Source organism: Pseudorca crassidens, chromosome 4 (assembly GCF_039906515.1).
Source record: "Pseudorca crassidens isolate mPseCra1 chromosome 4, mPseCra1.hap1, whole genome shotgun sequence".
In the NCBI taxonomy this organism is placed as follows: Eukaryota; Metazoa; Chordata; class Mammalia; order Artiodactyla; family Delphinidae; genus Pseudorca; species Pseudorca crassidens.
In genome coordinates this window covers 14,012,636-14,032,713 of record NC_090299.1, presented here as the reverse complement: position 1 = coordinate 14,032,713, position 20,078 = coordinate 14,012,636, and the positions used below count along the sequence as shown (strand labels likewise).

At 36.3% G+C, this 20,078-nt stretch overlaps 1 protein-coding gene across 5 annotated transcripts in view; it reads left to right on the top strand.

The window, feature by feature from the left end:
* Positions 1–20,078, top strand: part of LARP1B (La ribonucleoprotein 1B) — a 130,722-nt gene that overhangs the window by 17,678 nt on the left and 92,966 nt on the right. For 2 of the 5 annotated variants that reach the window (XM_067735094.1, XM_067735095.1), the window contains 7 exons: positions 1,259–1,396; positions 4,723–4,827; positions 5,741–5,884; positions 6,128–6,293; positions 10,302–10,446; positions 15,225–15,402; positions 18,817–18,989. In XM_067735094.1, coding sequence (XP_067591195.1) covers positions 1,259–1,396; positions 4,723–4,827; positions 5,741–5,884; positions 6,128–6,293; positions 10,302–10,446; positions 15,225–15,402; positions 18,817–18,989 — 1,049 coding nt within the window. Of the gene's footprint in view, positions 1–1,258; positions 1,397–4,722; positions 4,828–5,740; positions 5,885–6,127; positions 6,294–10,301; positions 10,447–15,224; positions 15,403–15,976; positions 16,972–18,816; positions 18,990–20,078 lie in introns of those variants that run through there. The other 3 variants (XM_067735097.1, XM_067735096.1, XM_067735098.1) reach the window with 2 other exon arrangements.

The window sequence follows — 20,078 nt, the reverse complement described above, 5'->3', positions numbered from 1 at the left end:
TTGATGACTATTATAACCCTTAGCTGCAGGGTAATCATGAGGCTCACTCTATATAGTATGCCAAGGGTAATTGCTCAGAAGTGGTGGCAGTAGGACAACCATGTGGTTGTTACAAAAAATTTCCCCATTTCTTGAATGCTTAATCACTTACCTTTTTCATGCTCCTTTGATACATAAGTAGTCTTTTTGACTGTCTAGAAGTCATACAGGTAACAAGACCTATCCTGCTCTAAAATTTGTCTTCCTTGTTAGTTGTTTCAATTAAAACTGATTAGCCAACACTAAAATGCGGGTGTTTGTAGTTAAAGTAATGTTATATAATCGGGTCATGAATTGACTCTCCTTAGAGCACACATGTTTATCTTTAAGTGCTTATTTATGCCCAAAGTATCTCATGGATAGAATTTACAGTATAGACTTTAAGGAGTTTTTAGATTCTTTCATATTCTCTTTTCCTTATCTGTCTGTAGTTTGCCGTATTAGTAGGAAATTAGTACACTAATATTCCCTTAATTACTTTGATAGTTTTTCCTTTGCCAATGAGTCTTTTTGTTTTAGTTGAAATATATAGTGGGCAGAAGACTGAATATTTTGAAACTTTAACTATGGAATTCATGAATAGGTAACCTTCAGAATTTCACTATACTAAATATAACAATTAATTACACTATCATTTAGTCAACAAGAAGCTTTAAATTGCTTGTATCTCTTAAGAAGTTAGGAAAAAGTGTAGTAGCTATACAAAGGTTTATCAAATGCAGTTAGACAGATTTTATACTTAAACTTTATTTTGAAAAAGCTCTTTCATTAGTAGTGATGCTGGATGAATTAATATTTGAGGCAGTGATTTGAAACTAAAAGTGTTTTGAATCACTGGTCAAACAGTTATCAGGTATACCCTGTTCTAAAGCCTAAGTATCAAGTATTAGATGGAAGTAGTGTGTACACTTAATATTTTTTATGGCTTATTTGTCAGAATTAAACAGAAGAGTGTGCATTTCACTTAAAAGCAAAAGAATTCCAATGATACTCTATCACTGGCTTTTCACTTGAGTTTTAGAAACTTATTTGCCCAAATAAGTTTATTAAAGAGCTGGGGGAGCAGAAGAAAATCATTTTGGTACTCTACATGTAATCCCTTTAAGGACAAATTAAGTCTTTCATTTATTTAATTAAAATTTAGAGTCCTTTCACAATTGCAAAGCTTTAATGAAAATTGTGCATTGTCATTAAATGATTTTATTTTGTTTTCTTCAAGCTAATAAGCACAAGTGGGTACCACTCCACCTAGATGATGTAAGACCAGACAGTCAAGAAAGACCAGGGTCCCGGAATAGCTCAAGATGTCAACCTGAAGCAAATAAATCACATAACAATAGGAGAAATGACACACGAAGTAAGTAACATTCTAAGAGAAAAATGACTCATCTAGTCTTAATCTTACTATTTTAATAACCATGTATAGTATAAACTATTTGAGAGTAAGTTGCAGACATTGTGCCCCTTTAACCCTAAATACCTTCAGGGTATGTATCGTAAGATCAGTAATACACTGTGACTATCCACAGGCAGAATTTCTCAATAATGCCCTTTACAGTTTTTTTCTCCTCTTTTCTGGGATCTAATCTGTGATCACACATTGCTTTTAGTTGTCTCTGTTAGTCTGGAATAATTCTTCTGCTTTTGTCTTCCATGACGTTGATTTTTTTCTGAAGGCTTTAAGACAGTAATGTGGTAGCTATACTTATACCTTTGGGTTTTCTGATGATTGGATTTGGGTTATAAATTTTTGGCAGGAATACTGCAAAAGTTAAATGGTTTTCTTTGTAGTGTATAACTTGAAAACACATGTGGTATTGGTTTATCTTATTATTGGTGATATTAACTTTGAGCACTTGGTTAAGATGAGGTACTCCAGGTTTCTTTATTTTAAAGATACCCTTTTTCCCTTGGTAATTAACATGTAATTTGTGGAGAGAGACTTTGAGACTGTGGGAATACCCATTTTTTCATCAGACTTTTCATATGAGCTTCAGTTTCCATTGGTGATTTTTATTCTTGCCTGATTATTACCATGATTCAGCAAATGCTGAATAGGTAATCTTCAGAATTTCACTATACTAGTATTTGTCTTACTGCATCATTCTTTCTATATTTATTAGCTGGCATTCCACTGTAAAGAACAACTTCCTATTATCAGTGTGGACTAAAGGCTTCTTATGTTTTCAGTGGTTGAAATTGTTATCATGATTGTTTAATTTGATGCTCAAATTGTCCCAGAGTTGGCTAGTGGAAGCCTCTTCTGGGTGGTTTCTGGATCATTCTTTAAAAAGTCAACTTTACTGAGTTAATAATTATATATATTAAAGTACACTGAAATTACTGTCAAGTCCCCTAACCATGAGTCTACTTTCTGTCAGATTTATCTTTTCAGAATTTCATATAAATTCAACTGTGTAATATAAATTATATCCTCTTGTGTTCTTTCGCTCAGCATAATGATTTTCACATTTATCAGTGTTGTTCCATATATCAGTAGTTTCTACCTCTTTATTGCATAATAGTTTTCTATTGAATGGATATTCTCCTTTATCCATTCATGTTGGTGAATATTTGGCTTGTTACCAGTTTTTGCCTGTTATGAGTAATGCCGCCATGAACATTTGTGTACAGACCTTTGTGTGGGCATATGTCTTAGATTCTCGGGTAAACATCTAGGAGTGGATTGCTAGGTGGTATGGTAAACGTGTGTGTGTATATTTTTTTGCTGTGCCATGCAGCATGCGGGATCTTAGTTCCCCGACTAAGGATTGAACCCATGCCCCCTGCAGTGAAAGTGTGGAGTCGTAACCACTGGACTGCCAAGGAAGTCCCCGGTAAATGTATATTTAACGTAATAAGAAATTGCCAAATGTTTCTTTTTTTTTAAAATTTATTTATTTATTTTATTTTTGGCTGTGTTGGGTCTTCGTTGCTGCGCGCAGGCTTTCTTTAGTTGTGGATATGGGGCTACTCTTTGTTTTGGTCCGCAGGCTTCTCATGGCGGTGGCTTTGCTTTGTTGTGGAGCACGGGCTCTAGGCATGCCAGCTTCAGTAGTTGTGGTATGTGGACTCAGTAGTTGTGGCTTGCGGGCTGTATAGCGCAGACTCAGTAGTGGTGGCGCAAGGGCGTAGTTGCTCTGTGGCATGTGGGATCTTCCCGGACCAGGGCTCGAACCTGTGTCCTCTGCATTGGCAGACGGATTCTTAACCACTGTGCCACCAGGGAAGTCCCACCAATGTTTCTTTCCTTTGCTATATGTTAGATCATATGTCTTGTGGAATTTCCCATATTTTGGATTTGGCTAAATGCTTTATTGTGATACTCCTTAACATGTTCCTTTGTCTTTTCTAAGTGTAACTGGCAATAATAGCTAGAGGTTTGGTTAAGATACAGTTTATTTTTGTTTTTCTTTTGGTAGGAATATTTCATAGTGTGTTTGTGTCACAGCAGTAGGAATAAAATGTCTGGGTGTCTTACTTTCAGATTGTGTTGCGGTTGAGTTGGTTCAGGTGTTGTTAGCCTTATCTATCCATCATAAAGTGTCCCATCAGGGACTTCCCTGGTGGCTCAGTGGTTAAGAATCTGCCTGCCAATGCAGGGGACACGGGTTCGAGCCCTGGTCCGGGAAGATCCCACATGCCGTGGAGCAGCTAAGCCTGTGTGCCACCACTACTGAGCCTGTGCTCTAGAGCCCGTGAGCCATAACTACTGAGCCCACGTGCCGCAACTGAAGCCCGCGTGCCGCAACTGAAGCCCGCATGCCTAGAGCCCATGCTCTGCAACAAGAGAAGCCACCACAATGAGAAGCCTGCGCACTGCAACGAAGAGTAGCCCCTGCTCGCCACAACTAGAGAAAGCCCATGCACAGCAACAAAGACCCAACACAGCCAAAAATAAGTAAATAAAATTAATTAATTAAAAAAAAATCATTCCCCAGATACATTATTTCAGCAGGGTTTGTTCAAGTTTCAGAAAGAAGAGGACAGGAGGATATGTGGAAGCAGTTGGCTGAGCATTTGTGTTTTTTGTTTGTTTGGTTTTTTTTGGCCACCCCATGCAGCTTGTGGGATCTTAGTTCCCCGAGCAGGGATTGAACCCGTGCCCTCAAGAGTGAAAGTGTTGATTCCTAACCACTGGACCGCCAGGGAATTCCCTGAGCATTTGCTTTTATAGTTTTCTACTGAAATCTTTTAAGTCTGATAATTTTTAAGGCATATTGTCCTGTGAAAGCATCGTACAGTGAGTCCCTGTCTAATCACTATCCAGATTTAGTCACTCTGCTATCTTTAATTCATCCATCTGCTGAATCATTTGAAAGTACCTTGCAGATATCGTGACACTTCAGCACTGATGTCCCAAGAAAATGGAGCATCTAAGAAAATCAACACTAATTCATTATATCATCTAAAATCTAGTCAATGGTTATATTTACTCAATTGTCCACAAAATATGACTTTAAAATTCTAAAACTTGCTACTGGTATCTAGTGAGTAGAGACCAAGGATAATGCTAAACATCCTACAGTACCCAGGACAGCCTCCACACGAAAGAGTTATCTGGCTCAAAATGTCAGTTATGCCATGGTTGAAAAACCCTGGTCTCTGGGGTATGCATACCTTTACTTATTTGATTGTTTCCAATTGTTTTTCAAAATTGAAATGTACTTGTTTTTATTCCAGCATTATACAAAAGTTCTGTCTTGGTCAACATTTGCTATTGGGAATTCCCTGGCGGTCCAGTGGTTGGGACTCTGTGCTTCCACTGCAGGACTGCAGAGGGTACAGGTTTGATCTCGATCCTTGGTCGGGGAACTAGGGTCCTTCATGCTACAATGTACAGCCAAAAAGGAAAAAACAAAACAGAAAAATAAAACAAAAAAATATTGATATTATGGGACCTTAAAATGTTTTTCAGACTGGGACAGAGATAAAAAAATACTCTTTCATTGTCTTAATTTGCATTTCTCAAGGCCACTGAGGCTGAGCACCGTTTTTTTATTGTCTATTTGCATTTCCTTGTTTGCCCTGCCAGTCTTTTAATGATTTTTTCCTATTTGGTTGCGGGGGGTGTGTGTGTGTGTGTGTGTGTGTGTGTGTGTGTGTGTGTGTGTGTGTGTGTGTGTGTGTGTGTGTGTGTGACTGAGAGAGAGAGAGAGAGAGAGAGGATGCACGAGGGCATAAGAGACATTTGTATGAGTTCTATATGTATTCTGGATATAATTGCTATATTGTGCTGCAGATATCTTCTCCCAGTTTTCATTTCCTTTTTTCTTTAAAAGAAATGTCTTTTACTTAAATAGAAACACCCTTTCCTTAAAAAAATTCCTATTTGTGAAAATAAGTATTATTGTGAAAATAAGTTTTTGTTTTTAGGAGTTTTATATAGTACAAAACTCAGTTGTCTTGGAACTTGTTAAATTTTTAACAGTACAGTTTTAGCAAACGATCTCATTATCTTTTTAGTATGTTACTTATCAGAATATCTTCTTTATATGTCAATACATAAGATGTCTTTTATGCCAGAGACATTTTGACAAATTCCTATGGAATCTCTTAAGTTTGTATCTTTCTGAAGAATGACTGGTTACTAATACCTAGTTACAAAGTGGGGAGGGGTGGTTACCACGTTTTCATAAAGATAATCATGTTTTCATAGTTGCAAATTGGAATGTATAAAAATATTTTTATTTTAAAAAAGGTTGGAGGCGTGAAAGAGAAAAGAGAGATGATCAAGATGAAGTTTCCAGTGTGAGAAGTGAGGGTGGTAATATCCGAGGTACCTTTAGAGGCCGAGGAAGAGGCCGAGGACGGGGAAGAGGACGAGGCAGAGGAAATCCTCGATGTGAGACTTGATTTTTTGTTTTGTTAAATTAAATGAACACTGCAAAAAGTGTGCAAGTCGTCTGTTTTTCCCACTATCCCATATACTGTTTTAACTGATTTTACGTGTCTGATAATAAAGATGGTTTTGTATTTGTTTGTTACCCCTTGAGATACTTCACTTTGGATTTTTCTTTATAGTAACTATTTCTTTTTTTTTGTTTTTCAATCTGTGATCATTTTTCTTTTTCTTTATTACATCAAGTGAACTTTGATTATTCATATGGTTATCAAGAACATGGTGAAAGGACTGGTCAACCATTTCAAACAGAACTTAATACCAGTATGATGTATTACTATGATGATGGTACAGGCGTACAGGTGTATCCTGTGGAAGAAGCATTGCTTAAAGAGTATATTAAACGCCAAATGTAAGTCAATCAGACATAAAGAGATGGGGCAGGAAAATCCATTGCAATATCAAACTTTAACAACACTGATAATATAACACATTTTCTAAGCTGTTTATTAGTAAAATTAGAACATGTTAATAGTATTTTATATTTTGTTTCTAGGAAATGTTAGTAGAGCATGTATAAAGTATTTTAAAAAATTTATTTTTGGTTCATGTTGTTATTTATATAAGACTCCTTTCTCTCTTGAGGTACTTCTCTGTTTAAAGGATATTAGTTAAAATGTCATGGCATAATATGAATGATTAAATATAAGAATATAAAACTACTTCATATGTTTGAAATTGAACAAGTGAAATTTAGCTTATTTGCAAATAAATGTTTATATTAAAATTTGCAAATGAACATAAATGGCAAAAAATGGTGACATCTTCTGACTTTTATAACAGTTGGTTTCAGAATAAGTTTGTTTTTTAACTTTTAATTTCTCTTTCTTTGTGACACGTATTCAAAGGAGACTACCTAATCTTTTTTAGTTTTAGACTTTTTATTTTAGTTCTTGTAATAGTTGCTTTCTGAATATTGAACTTGAAGTTTAGGAGAATATTAGTTTGTTGTATTATCTTTAAGCAAAAAATAACCCCTCTGCCTGTTAGTATTGTGTAGGATGTTTTGCATATTAAATAGTGTGTTTATATAGTGGTGAGAAAAGTGTTTCCAGGTGATGTGCCTAACTAATTTACTGAAATTTGAACCTTTTTTTATCCTTATAAAGGGAAGGAAAAAGGCTATTTTTGAAAAGGCATAAGCATTTTTAGTTTTATTTATTTATTAGTTTTTTGGCTTTGTTGGGTCTTCGTTGCTGCGCCCAAGCTTTCTCTTGTTGTGGTGAGCGGGGGCTACTCTTTGTTGCGGTGCGTGGGCTTCTCATTGCAGTGGCTTCTCTTGTTGCGGAGCACAGGCTCTAGGTGCGTGGGCTTCAGTAGTTGTGGCACGCGGGCTCAGTAGTTGTGGCTCGCGGGCTCTAGAGCACAGGCTTCATAGTTGTGGCGCATGGGCTTAGTTCTCTGCAGCATGTGGGATCTTCCTGGACCAGGGCTCGAACCTGTGTCCCCTGCATTGGCAGGCAGATTCTTAACCACTGCACCACCAGGGAAGCCCCATAATCATTTTTAAAACATCCACCTTTATTTTAAAAAGAAAATGGACCCTAGTCCATTAATAGAAAATAATATCTTCATCAGCATTAACCAGGCATCTTCCTGGGATGCCTTCATGGTGGATTTGATTGGCTTACAATATGAAGCAACTTGTTTATTTTATTCTTGCTTCTTTTGTTACAGTTCATGCAAACACTGAAGAAAGGGCCTTTTTATGGGCAGAAAGTGCCTGGCATGTGGCTATCAACTTCAAAACACTATTCCTGTCTTCCTTTGTAACTCTTGCTGGCAGGTCCCTTCTGAGACCTGACAGTGGACATGCAACTCCATGTCAGGATAATCGGCCTCCAATGTGCTCATACAAGTGAGGGAGGGGCATAGCTACTTCAGTGTTGACAAAATTTCTGATCATGCAGTGTAGAATCCAGAGCTTCTAAGGTAGGACATGATAATGTCCCCTAGGATACTGAACAAAGTATCAGACATGGCATTGGGCATGACTCCTTTTTTTGTTATTATTTAGCAGCAGAGTTTTTGGCAGATACTAGAGCACCAGGTTTAGAATGGCTCTTCACTGTTACTGTTCTCTGATTAGTGGACTTGAGGAGTGGACTTAATTAGTCCACTAGTCCATTAGTGGACTTAATTAGTGGATTTGAGGAGTCATGCTTTTGACTTTGTGTCTTTAAGGTTTCTCAAACATACATAGGCTTATTCATTAGGGTTTGGATTTTCCTCTTTGAGAAGTTACTGAAAAACTTCTTGTACTTCAGGAATATTATGCTAAATAATTTGAAGTAGGAGGCTTAACTGTATTATGGATGGTTAAGTTCTTAAAATCATTTTAACTGAAAATGTATGTTAATAATTTGACATTTTTGATATCAGGATATTAAAAATGGAAGGTCTTGATTATTTTTATCTGGGGCAGTCTCTTGGCATTCAGATTTAGACATAAGTATGTTTGCAGCCTGTTAGAAGTTTTAAAAAGTGTATACTATAGGTAATAGTGATTTATGAATTTATTTAGATACTGTGTTTCTCACAGAGTACTAGATTAAAAAGGCATCTTACTAATTATTCAGAGAAGTTTTTGTCTAAGAACACTTTTGTGTTTAAATCACATGTCTTAATGTTTGAAAATTTCGAATTTATGCGTATGTATTATGTGCCTACTGCATTTTAGCCACTTTCGTGAAAGGGCTTTTGAAGTGTAACAGAAAGCAGAACAGATGTATTCTGTGCCCACCACATGCCAGGCACTGTGAAAAGGGCTTTTGAGGCATAACAAAAATCAAAATGTTAATTTCTTCAAGACTTCAATTATTTTCTTTAGCGTTTAAGAAGAGTAAATGATTTATTAGTGTTACTACGATGTCAGTTGAATTTCACTGATCTCAGGGAGCTTTGCACTTTGATAGTTGGATAAATATCAGAGTATAAAGAAGCAACTTGGGTATTTACATTTCTAAAATAAGACATTTTTCCCACCCAGTAGCTCAAAACCAGTTTTCAGTTGTAGGTGATTATTTCTTCAAAGTTAGAATTTGACCTAAATAATTCAAGGGTATCTTGAGTTACCCAACCTTACTCCCAAATATGAGCTGCCACCCTTCTTTGAAAACTTGCTCTGTGATTTGGAAACAGTATAGGATTTTTAAACTGTAAGCCATATCATTTGATGTCATGTATTTCTTTTGTATTATTCTTTTCTACATTTCCCCCTATTTATCCTCTTCTGCTTTTCTAGAATCTTGTTCTCATGTTTTTTTATATGCAGGCTGTAATTTAAATATGTGTTTCTCAAATGCCATTATTATATGTATTCTTCATATTATCTTTATATCTTGGAACTTGTAGTCGTTGATGATACAGTTTGTTCATTTACACGTCTCTCTATACTTTCCTAGAGAGAAGATTAAGGTGTATAAGTTGCTTCTGTATTTTTTTTTGCCCATATATATACCTCATGGTGTTGCAGATATTCTTTGTTTAACTGTATTCCATTCACTTTTTTTTTTGCGGTACGCGGGCCGCTCACTGTTGTGGCCTCTCCCGTTGCGGAGCACAGGCTCCGGACGCGCAGGCCCAGCGGCCATGGCTCATGGGCCCAGCCCCTCCGCGGCATGTGGGATCCTCCCGGACCGGGGCATGAACCCGCGTCCCCTGCATCAGCAGGTGGACTCCCAACCACTGCGACACCAGGGAAGCCCTTCCGTTCACTTTTAACGTCTTTTATAGTTTTGCCTCTTGAAGGGGGGCGATAGTGAACCATTCAAATATAAAATTGTGTGCATCTGTGCCCACATATTCACTCAGTTTTTACTAAGCATTGTGCTGAATGCTAGGGTTCAGAAGTATTAAACAATGTCAGTACCCTGCCAATTTAGAAAACAAACTACTCTGTAAACTTGACAAAGAATACTTCCAATATACCATTATTTTCAGTGATGAGAAAAAGTTGGAAGGTAGTCTGTTGATGTGTTTAACTTTGTTATTTAAATGAAGCAAGTTCAAGTAGCTTTGAAATGAAATTTTTCACTTAATTGACTCATTAAAAAGTTAATTATTGAACTGTTTTAAAGTATGGTTAATTGTGTATACCTGGGTAAAGCTGATCTAACAAAGAAGTACGTTTTTGGGAAGATAGTATTCTAAATTTCTTTCTACCTGTGTAAGAGAAATTACTAACAGTAGGGTTTTGTTGTTATTATATTTACCCTATGTATGTTGTGTTAAATGTATATAATGTTATTAATAAATCAAAATAGTTTTATAACAATTGATATTATAAGCCATAGACATTTTAATATTCTGTTGAATAAATTGATGAAATTTATATTTACTTCTTTCTTTCTTTTTTCAGTGAATATTACTTCAGTATAGAAAACTTGGAACGGGACTTCTTTCTTAGGAGAAAGATGGATGAGCAAGGTTTCTTGCCTATTTCCCTGATTGCTGGTTTCCACCGTGTTCAGGCCCTCACTACAAACCTTAATCTCATTTTAGAGGTAATTTTTCATACACAAAAACAGTCTGTACTTTAGTCATGCTGTGAACCTAAAACTGCTCTAAAAAATAAAGTCTATTAAACAATTTTAAGGAAAAAGCAAAAACAATCTGTAGTTACCTAAGGCTTAGACTATATCTCAAGGCTTTTTTGCCATTTTATAAAACCCAAATAAATGTCTGACCCCTCAAAGGATTACTTAATGATGTTTCCACCTATTTTTAACCTGATCCTTCTTAGATGGGTTGAACCCCAACACAAACTAGAACACTCTTGGGTGTTCTTGGTCCTTTTAGTCTTCAGGTTGCTATAAAATAGCATGTATTAAATTATTAAATTAAAATTTAAATTAAATTTAAATTTTGAGAATTTTTCCTGTATAAAGAAGGTTAATTTAAAATAGGCTTTCTAGTTGTGTTCTTTTTTTTTTGTTTTTAATAAATTTATTTTATTTATTTAGTTTTGGCTGCACTGGGTCTTTGTTACTGTGCGCGGGCTTTCTCTAGTTGCGGCGAGTGGGGGCTACTCTTCGTTGCGGTACGTGGGCTTCCCATTGTAGTGGCTTCTCTTGTTGTGGAGCACAGGCTCTAGGCGTGCGGGCTTCAGTAGTTGTAGCACGCGGGCTCAGTAGTTGTGGCTCACAGGCTCTAGAGCACAGGCTCAGTAGTTGTGGCGCATGGGCTTAGTTGCTCTGCGGCATGTGGGATCTTCCCGGACCAGGGCTTGAACCCATGTCCCCTGCATCGGCAGGTGGATTCTTAACCACTGTGCCACCAGGGAAGCCCGGGAAAGGATATTTGAAAAAAAAAAAAACAAAAAATTTTTGCGTTACCATTATGGTTAGCATTATTAATACATAGTGACTGATTTTTTTTGTAGAGTTTATTTATTTATTTTTGGCTGCGTTGGGTCTTTGCTGCTCTGCATGGGCTTCCTCTAGTTGCTGTGAGCAGGAGCTACCCTTTCTTGTGGTGCGTGGGCTTCTCATTGCGGTGGCTTCTCTTGTTGAGGAGAATGGGCTCTAGGTACGGGGGCTTTGGTAGCTGTGACACACAGACTCTAGAGTGCAGACTTAGTAATTGTGGTGCACAGGCTTAGTTGCTCCACGGCACGCGGGATCTTCCCAGACCAGGGCTCGAACCCGTGTCCCCTGCGCTGGCAGGTTGACTCTTAACCACTGCGCCACCAGCGAAGTCACCACAGTGACTGATTTACAGTAAGAAATACTAGTACTGTGAAACATAGAAACACATAAGCATAGTGATTTAGAATAGCATAGGTCTGAATTCACTTAACATTCATTATGTACCTACCACTTATTACAGTGGGAAAGATGTCTTTTTTTCCCTTAAGAAGGTAAGGCTTCATTAGGCTTTGCAGTATAAACATACTGATCTAGAGCATGGGCTTTAGAACCTGCATACATATCCTCCTAGCTCTGTGACTTCAGGCAGTGTCCTGAGACTTCTGTAAAGTGGAAATTGTTGCAACAATACATACTTCATAGGGTTGTTATGAGTATGAAATGTGTAATGGCAGTGTCTGGCAGTGTCTGGCAGTGTAATGGCAGTGTCTGGCAGTGACAGTGTCTTAACTGTCTTGAAAAAACTATCAAAAGAAGCAAAATATATTTTAGCTAACACCCATATCTGCTCTGGTTGAGTGTGTCTACACAGCTAAACTTACTGAATCTGTGTCCTCCTCTCCCATTTGTTTTTCACCTTACTGCACTCTTTTTCTTTCTTTTTTTTTTTTACTTTGATACATATGTATATTGTAATATGATGGCTATTGCAGTGTTATCACTTAACATAGTTATAGTACAATATAATAGAAATAATAGAAAATAATAGGAAAAAACTCCTCAGACACCCAGAAATGTTGACTGTATACTGTAGCTCATTGTTTAGGAGTTCAAGATAACCAAGATTTGGTTTTAGTAAAAATATGTCTAACTCTGTCTAGATCTTTTCCTTAATTTGTGTATGCTGTGAGCCTTTTAAGTTTTTATATGAGTCTTTTAAGGCCTGAGTCACAACTTTCCCCCTTTCTGTTTTCTTTATTTTCTTCTTGAGTTTTTTTTTTGTTCTTTTCTTTTCAGTAGGGAATTAATTCCCTGTGATTCAAGATTCAAAGGGTATATAGTGAAAAATTTCCTTCTCATCTTTCACCAACAGTGAACTAGTTAAACCTTCCTTGGTATGGCAAGTAGTGTTACTTCTTTTTTGTGTATTCTTCCTGAGATAGTTCATGTTTTACTACATATACTGTTATACCCCTTCCTTTTATAAAAACAGCATACATTGGAAGATCATTCAATAGCTATATATAAAGAACTTTGAATTTTTTCCTGAAAATTTTTCTTTAAATTGAGACATAACTTATACATTGTATATTAGAAGTTATAAGATTAAGAATGACTTTCCCCTATGTACATACTTGTGTTACTGCTACCTGGATTAAGATAGAACATTTTCAACATCCCAGGGAGCTCCCTTGTACTCCCTCCTAGTCTGAATCACTGTTCTCCTCAAAGTAGTTGCTTTTCAGAGAGGTCCTTCATCTTGTTTTTTTTTTTTTTTTTTTATCTTGTTTTTTAAACATTACATAATCAAAGTTATTTGAAATCTTTTATATCTGACTTTTGCTTGTTATTTCTGTAAGGCTTATCCATGTTGTTGTTGTGTGTGGCAGTTGTTTATTTTTCATTTTGCAGTAGTATTCAATTGTATGAATATAACTCTTTTCAGGTTCCTTTTAATAGACATCTGGGTTCTTTACAGCTTGAATATGTGACTGTTGTGAACATTATTATTGTACATATTTTTGGATGGACATATGCACTTATTTTTCTGTGAAATTGATGGGTAACAGGTTATGTGCGTGTGTGTGTTTGTGTGTATACAAACATATATATATATACATATATATATATATATATATACGAGTTTACCTTTGTAAATACTGCTAAACGTTTTTCCAAGATATTGAACCAATTAAAACTACTGCTGTTCAGAGTTTGACTTGCTTCGCATACCAGTGAACACTGTTGGTGGTCTTTTTCCAAAACATTTTGAAAAACTTAAGCCCATAGCAAAGTTTTAAGGTGATTTTTCTTTTTCTTTTTAAAATTCAGGTGTAAATAACATGATGTAAAATGCAGTGCTACTAGGTGTTCATTTCGAGTTTTGAAAATTGTATAAGCCTGCTCCAAACAAGATATAGTTAATTACTCTAAAAACTTCCTTAGTGGCCCTTTGCAGTCAGTCCCCCATCCCCTCACCCTTTGCCCAGCCAAACCAAAGCATTTTTCTGATTCTGTTACCAGAGATTTATTTTGTCTTTTCTTTACATTTGTGTAAATAGAGTTCTTCTGTCTCCTGGCTCTTTCATTTGTAGTTTTTGAAATTCATCCATGTTGTTGCAAGATCTGGATGCTAGGTATACTGCTTTGCTACTGGGGTGTCATTGCTTCTAGAACATTCAGTGGACAAAACTAGGAAAATACATTAAAAAAATACACATATCAGCAACTCAGATCCTTTACTGTAAGATTCTTCCTTATTTCCTTCATTCTATATTTCAGACTCTCTTCTCTTTCAGTGAGTATCCTGATTCCCATCAAAAGAGTTTGTTTTTAAATAATTTTAAAACTAATTTTAAAGTAATGTCCAGTTACAGAAAATATACTTACTTGAGAAGTAAATATGATACTAATATTAAGGGCATACAAATGTAAGATACTTAAAGTAATACATATAATGTGTTCTCCAACTAAAATATAGCGAGTTTTAATCTTTATAAGTTAACAGTTTGTATGTTGAGTTTTTATATTTGTATTTTTTCTAGTTTCTCAAGGTGTGAGTATCCTTGAATTTCAGGGAAGATTCAGCTCAGTAAGGCTGTAATTTTTATTTGGAAGAAATTTTGTTCTAGTTTTATTTTATCCTTAAATTACAGCAAGCTGACGCGGGCCTCTCACTGTTGTGGCCTCTCCCGCTGCGGAGCACAGGCTCCGGACGCGGAGGCTCAGCGGCCATGGCTCATGGGCCCAGCCGCTCTGTGGCATGTGGGATCCTCCCAGACCGGGGTACGAGCCTGTGTTCCCTGCATCGGCAGGCGGACTCTCAACCACTGCGCCACCAGGGAAGCCCCAGCAAGCTATTTTTGAGAGCCACCATATCCTCGTGGCTGAGGGTTCTCGTGTTGGACAGATAATAAATGGTTTGAGTCCTGGTATTGCCTCATACTATTGCCTCATACTAAGTCCATAACCTTTATCAAGTTACTTTATTTCTTTGAGCCTCAATTTCCTCATCTGTGAAACCTACTTTACACTTACAAGGTATTATGAGGAATCTCTGCATGTGTGTGTTTATTATTCAATAATGGTGGTATTTATTACAATAATTAAATATAATGCCTAAATTTTATTTGGTGATATTAAGGGAAAACTAAAGGAAATAGGAGCGGAAAAAATTGTCAATAAAAAATTATAGTAGTTTGCTTCAAGTTGATGCAATACTCCTTAATTGAAAATTTGTTTTTCACAATTAGAATAATTTGCTACATGTTAAATCAGGATATTTGTTACTTTACAGGGGCAAATTATTTTAATATCTGTTCTGTTCATGGATATTCTGAGAAATATATTACATTAACTGTAATACCCTGTGCTGATTTCAGACTTAAAAAATGTTTAGGTTATTAGAAGTATAGGAGGTACAATTAAATTTTTTGATTGAATGTTCTTTAATAACTCAAAATTCCTATTTATAGGCACTGAAAGATAGCACAGAAGTGGAAATTGTGGACGAGAAAATGAGAAAAAAGATAGAACCAGAAAAATGGCCAATTCCGGGCCCTCCTCCACGTAGTAGTGTGCCACAAACAGACTTCTCTCAACTGATTGATTGCCCAGAGTTTGTACCAGGCCAAGCCTTTGGTTCACATACAGGTAACACCTTTTCTTCCAGAGCAAACAGCATAACAGTGGGCTATTTAGTCCAATTTACCTTTCCTTTTTAAAGTTTATATAGATTCAATAGAAAATTAAAGATAACCCAGTGACTTATGATGCTTTAAATTCTATTCATATTGCCTCCCGCAGAAAGTTATAAATTAAAATAGGGATTTAAGAATTATGGGAGGAGCTCTGCTCTATTTATTCTTATTTGTCTACTTTGTCACATGTGGAGTTTCTACCTATCTTCTTAATTTTACTAAATGATTATAGATGTATTCTGCCAGTTTTCCCCTTGTAAGATTGGAATAGTCTAAAAGTCTTAAGAGTGGGGGTAGCCTTCCTTTAATTTTTTTCTTATGTGCTTCAACTTTGTCTTGAAATGACAAGATGACCTATATTCTAAATCAGAATTGGGGATCTCTTATGAAGTTATTGTAATTATATATTAAGGAATTAGTGGTATTTAGAATTTCCAAAAATTGCTTTAATGTTAAGAATTTTTTCCTGGATCATTTTTAAGACATTCCCTCTTGGGAAAAAATATGTGTGCTTAAACTTTTTTCAGTCAGGGTGATGATCTACTGATGCTCTTGGATGTCATTTGATCGGAATATGCAGAGGAATAGGTGACTCACTGAAATATCATTATAAACATTGGAACAAATCGTCTGCAGAAATGAAAGCGACCAGACTTCTGTGCAAGAATGTCTACTCCCAACTCCTGTGGAGGAGGTTGGGCCAACACTACAGTGGAGATAAACACCTTTGTGACGATGATGAAAGACAGACCAGAAGACTGCTGTTGTTTTTATAGGAGCTGCCCATTTGTTTGTAATTAGCCTGGGCTGCATGTGCTACTTTTGTTCACGGTGGGAAAGTTAATTATCATTCTGGAAATATTGCAAGATTCTGTCTTTTCCTTCCAGACTTATGTACTTGTGTCCAGATCAATAAAGCAGAAATAGAGAGGCTTGAGTGGAATTTCTCAGATTGTTAGGTCCTTTGCTATTTGATTTGCTCTTCACAGTATAGTGTACATTGTATAATTCACATGTTGTCGTAGTGTTTCGCATGGACTATAAGATTTATTAATGTGGACACTAAGGGATAAGAAACTTAAGAAACGAATAAGAGTATTTTTTTTTTACTCTTCAGAATGTATTTTTGATATACCAGTGTAGAGACCTCCCATCAATAAAGCACTGATGGACAGTCTCACAGATATTTTTATTTAGTGTTTCTTTGATTGTCAGCCCTCTGTGCCTCTACACCTAGCAAGCAACTTGGGCAGGTGTTTTAAAAGTTGAAGAACTTCAAGTGACATTTTTTAGGTTTTTTTTAAAAAAGAATACAATGTCTGATGGTAAGTTAGATTAAGTTATTGTGTAAACTTGGGGTCCAAGATGACATTTTTAACTGTCTTATGAAGAGGCATTCGGTCAGTTGTTAAATAGAAAATACTTTTTCCACAGGGTAGCTAAGATAGGTCAGTCAAGTTGGTGATGCCTGTCCATTAACCATTTATGCATTATTAATAAAATTACAAGAATAAAATCACAATGTTTGTACATTTTTGTGTTTTTTAAAAAAATATATACTCATTTACATGCACATACATATTGCCTGAACGAACTTTTTGGCCAACCCAATATAAGCACATGCATTGTGAATATTGTGAAACATACAACTTCATGGTAGAAACATTATTCAAGCTTAAAGAGCAATTAGAGATGATTATATCATAAACTTAAGTAGGTATTTAAAAATTCAATTTCTGTGTTAAAAATAGTAGATACTAATTTCTCTACCTTGTGCCAGATACTGTTCTAATCGTGTATACATGAACTATACATACTAATTTAGTTAATTCTCCCAGTTACTAGTGGTGGTTCCTAGTCTACTTTTAAAGCTTTATTTACTGCATGAACAGAGATGATTCATAGTATTAGGAATAGGGTTCTCTAGAGTTAATGTTTTTTTCATTCCTATAACTTCAGTATTAATACTGACAGCCCAAACCTTTTCACTCGTACTAATTTTTTGGATCAATTGATGACATGTACCATTAAGTTGTAGAGCAGCAGTGTCCAATAGAAATATTACGTTTGCCACACATGTAATCCTAATAATTTTTAATAGCATTAAAAGCTGTAAAACAAATGAAATTACTTTTAATATACCCAAATATTATGACATTAATATAAAAATTATGGACCAATGTTATTTTTGTACCAAGTGTTTGAAATCTGCTGTGTATTTTACACTTATCCTGAATACATTTCAGCACTAGCCACATTTCAAGTGCTTTGTAGCTCCACAAAGCTAGTGGCTATTTTATTGAACAGTGCGGTTTTAGAGCGTTTTCTGTTATGAATCATTATACTTCTTTTTAAAGCAATATAGTAATCTGGTTGTTGAAGCCTGGATCTGTGTGTCCATGGAGAAGATAATAAATCCATCTGATTCTCGTATGTAGTAGATGAAAGTAAAATCTTGGACTACTCTCTCAAACTCACTCCTGGAATGTGCCTTTGCATTTTCATTTAGTAAGTTAGGATTGTTGGTGTTCATTTATTTCAACTTTCTCTCTGTAGTATTCAACTTTGCAATATTTTCAGGGAATCGGCTTTGAGGAGTAAATAATGTTTAGAAGTTTACAGTATAAATTTGTTTTTAAAACACTTTTTGTCCAAAGCAAGTTCATATTGCATTATAACTTAAATATTCTTCGACTTCTGAAAAAAAATTTATAAAGGAATTGATTTGTATTTTATAGAGCATATAATTACTTTGATTAAAAGTGTGGAGAAAGGCATTTTTAATTCCAGCAGAGTTGTAAAATGTTTTGTTATTACCAGGACATTGCACTTTAATGACGTGACATTCTAGTCTTCACAGTATTCACTGCGAGCCAAGGGCCAAACTGCATTTAGGTAAACCTTGTTAGGCAAAGGAGATAAGAAAAGTATGAGTATTGGCCGCCTTAGTATAGATCCTAGCAGAACAATGAAGGATTGATTTTGCCTTGAATAAAATACGAATTTTATTTGCTTAGTAGCATTTAAGATTCCCTAATTTCATTACAATTAATGAATCTAAGGTTTCACAGAGAATTGACTCCCAAATAGATGTATTGTCATAATTAGTAAGTGACTTGCCTTGATATTCTTGAGAAGTTTGAATGAATGTGTCTGCATAAGGATTGATAACATTCCTGTTATTATTCATTGGCTTCACTCGAATACATCTTACAAACCCCTTTGGGTTTGAAAATCATTGAAAGATTATAATTGAGATTGATTTATCATGTTTTTGTGAAGAAAGAAAATGCCCAATTAAAGAAAAAATGTTTGTTATAAGTAAGAAAACCATTATTTTAACTGTAGAACTAACTTAAAATTTTAGAGTCTGCCCCAAATTCTCCAAGAATTGGAAGTCCACTGAGCCCAAAGAAAAACACTGAAACAAGTAATCTTCAAGCAGTGTCTAGAGGTTTGTCTGCCAGTTTGCCCGACTTGGACTCAGAACCTTGGATAGAAGTAAAAAAGAGACATTGTCCATCCCCAGTGAAACTGAAGGTAAGTTGTTATGACCCAAGTGAAGTGTGATATATCTTATTTAGAAATTAAAAAAAAAAATTATTTATTTATTTTTGGCTGTGTTGGGCCTTTGTTGCTGTGTGTGGGCTTTCTCTAGTTGCGTTGAGTGGGGGCTGCTCTTTGTTGCAGTGCACGGGCTTCTCAATGTAGTGACTTCTCTTGTTGCGGAGCTCGGGCTAGGGCTAGGCGTGTGGGCTAGCGCGTGGGCTGGCGCGTGGGCTCAGTAGTTGCGGCTTGCAGGCTCTAGAGCACAGGCTCAGTCATTGTGGTGCATGGGCTTAGTTGCTCTGCGGCATGTGGGATCTTCCCAGACCAGGGCTCAAACCCGTGTCCCCTGCATTGGCAGGCGGATTCTTAACCACTGCGCCAGCAGGGAAGTCCGAAGTGTGATGAATTCTGAGTGGAGTGTAAGGCCACTGTTTTTGAGGTACATATATAAATTTGGAAAAGTTTTAAGAAAAATGGTAAAAATTGGAACCATTGCCCTTCAGTAAAGCTTATGGGTTACTAAGTAATTGAAAATAAATAATATTGTATCATTTTTTAAAATTTATCTTATTTCTGAATATGATTTAAGAATATTTCGCTTTAACCTTTTTTACTTGAAATTAGTTTATATTTTAATAATATTTCAGTTTTGTTTTTTTATTTTTTTGTGTTTTTTTTGGTATGCGGACCTCTCACTGTTGTGGCCTCTCCCGCTGCGGAGCACAGGCTCCGGACGCGCAGGCTCAGCGGCCATGGCTCACGGGCCCAGCTGCTCTGCGGCATGTGGCATCTTCCCGGACCGGGGCACGAACCCGTGTCCCCTGCATCGGCAGGCGGATTCTCAACCACTGCGCCACCAGGGAAGCCCCCGTATTTTGATTGCTGTCACATAGTCCTTTCCTGCTCTTTGTATCTACCATCTTAAAACTTTTTAGGACCCCAGAGGGATCAATGGTGTCTGCCTTCCCTGTAGCCTTCCTTTTTTTTTTTTTAAATAATATTTATTTATTTAGGCTGTGCCGGGTCTTAGTTGCGGCACACGGGATCTTCGTTGCAGCATGTGGGATCTTTTTAATTGCA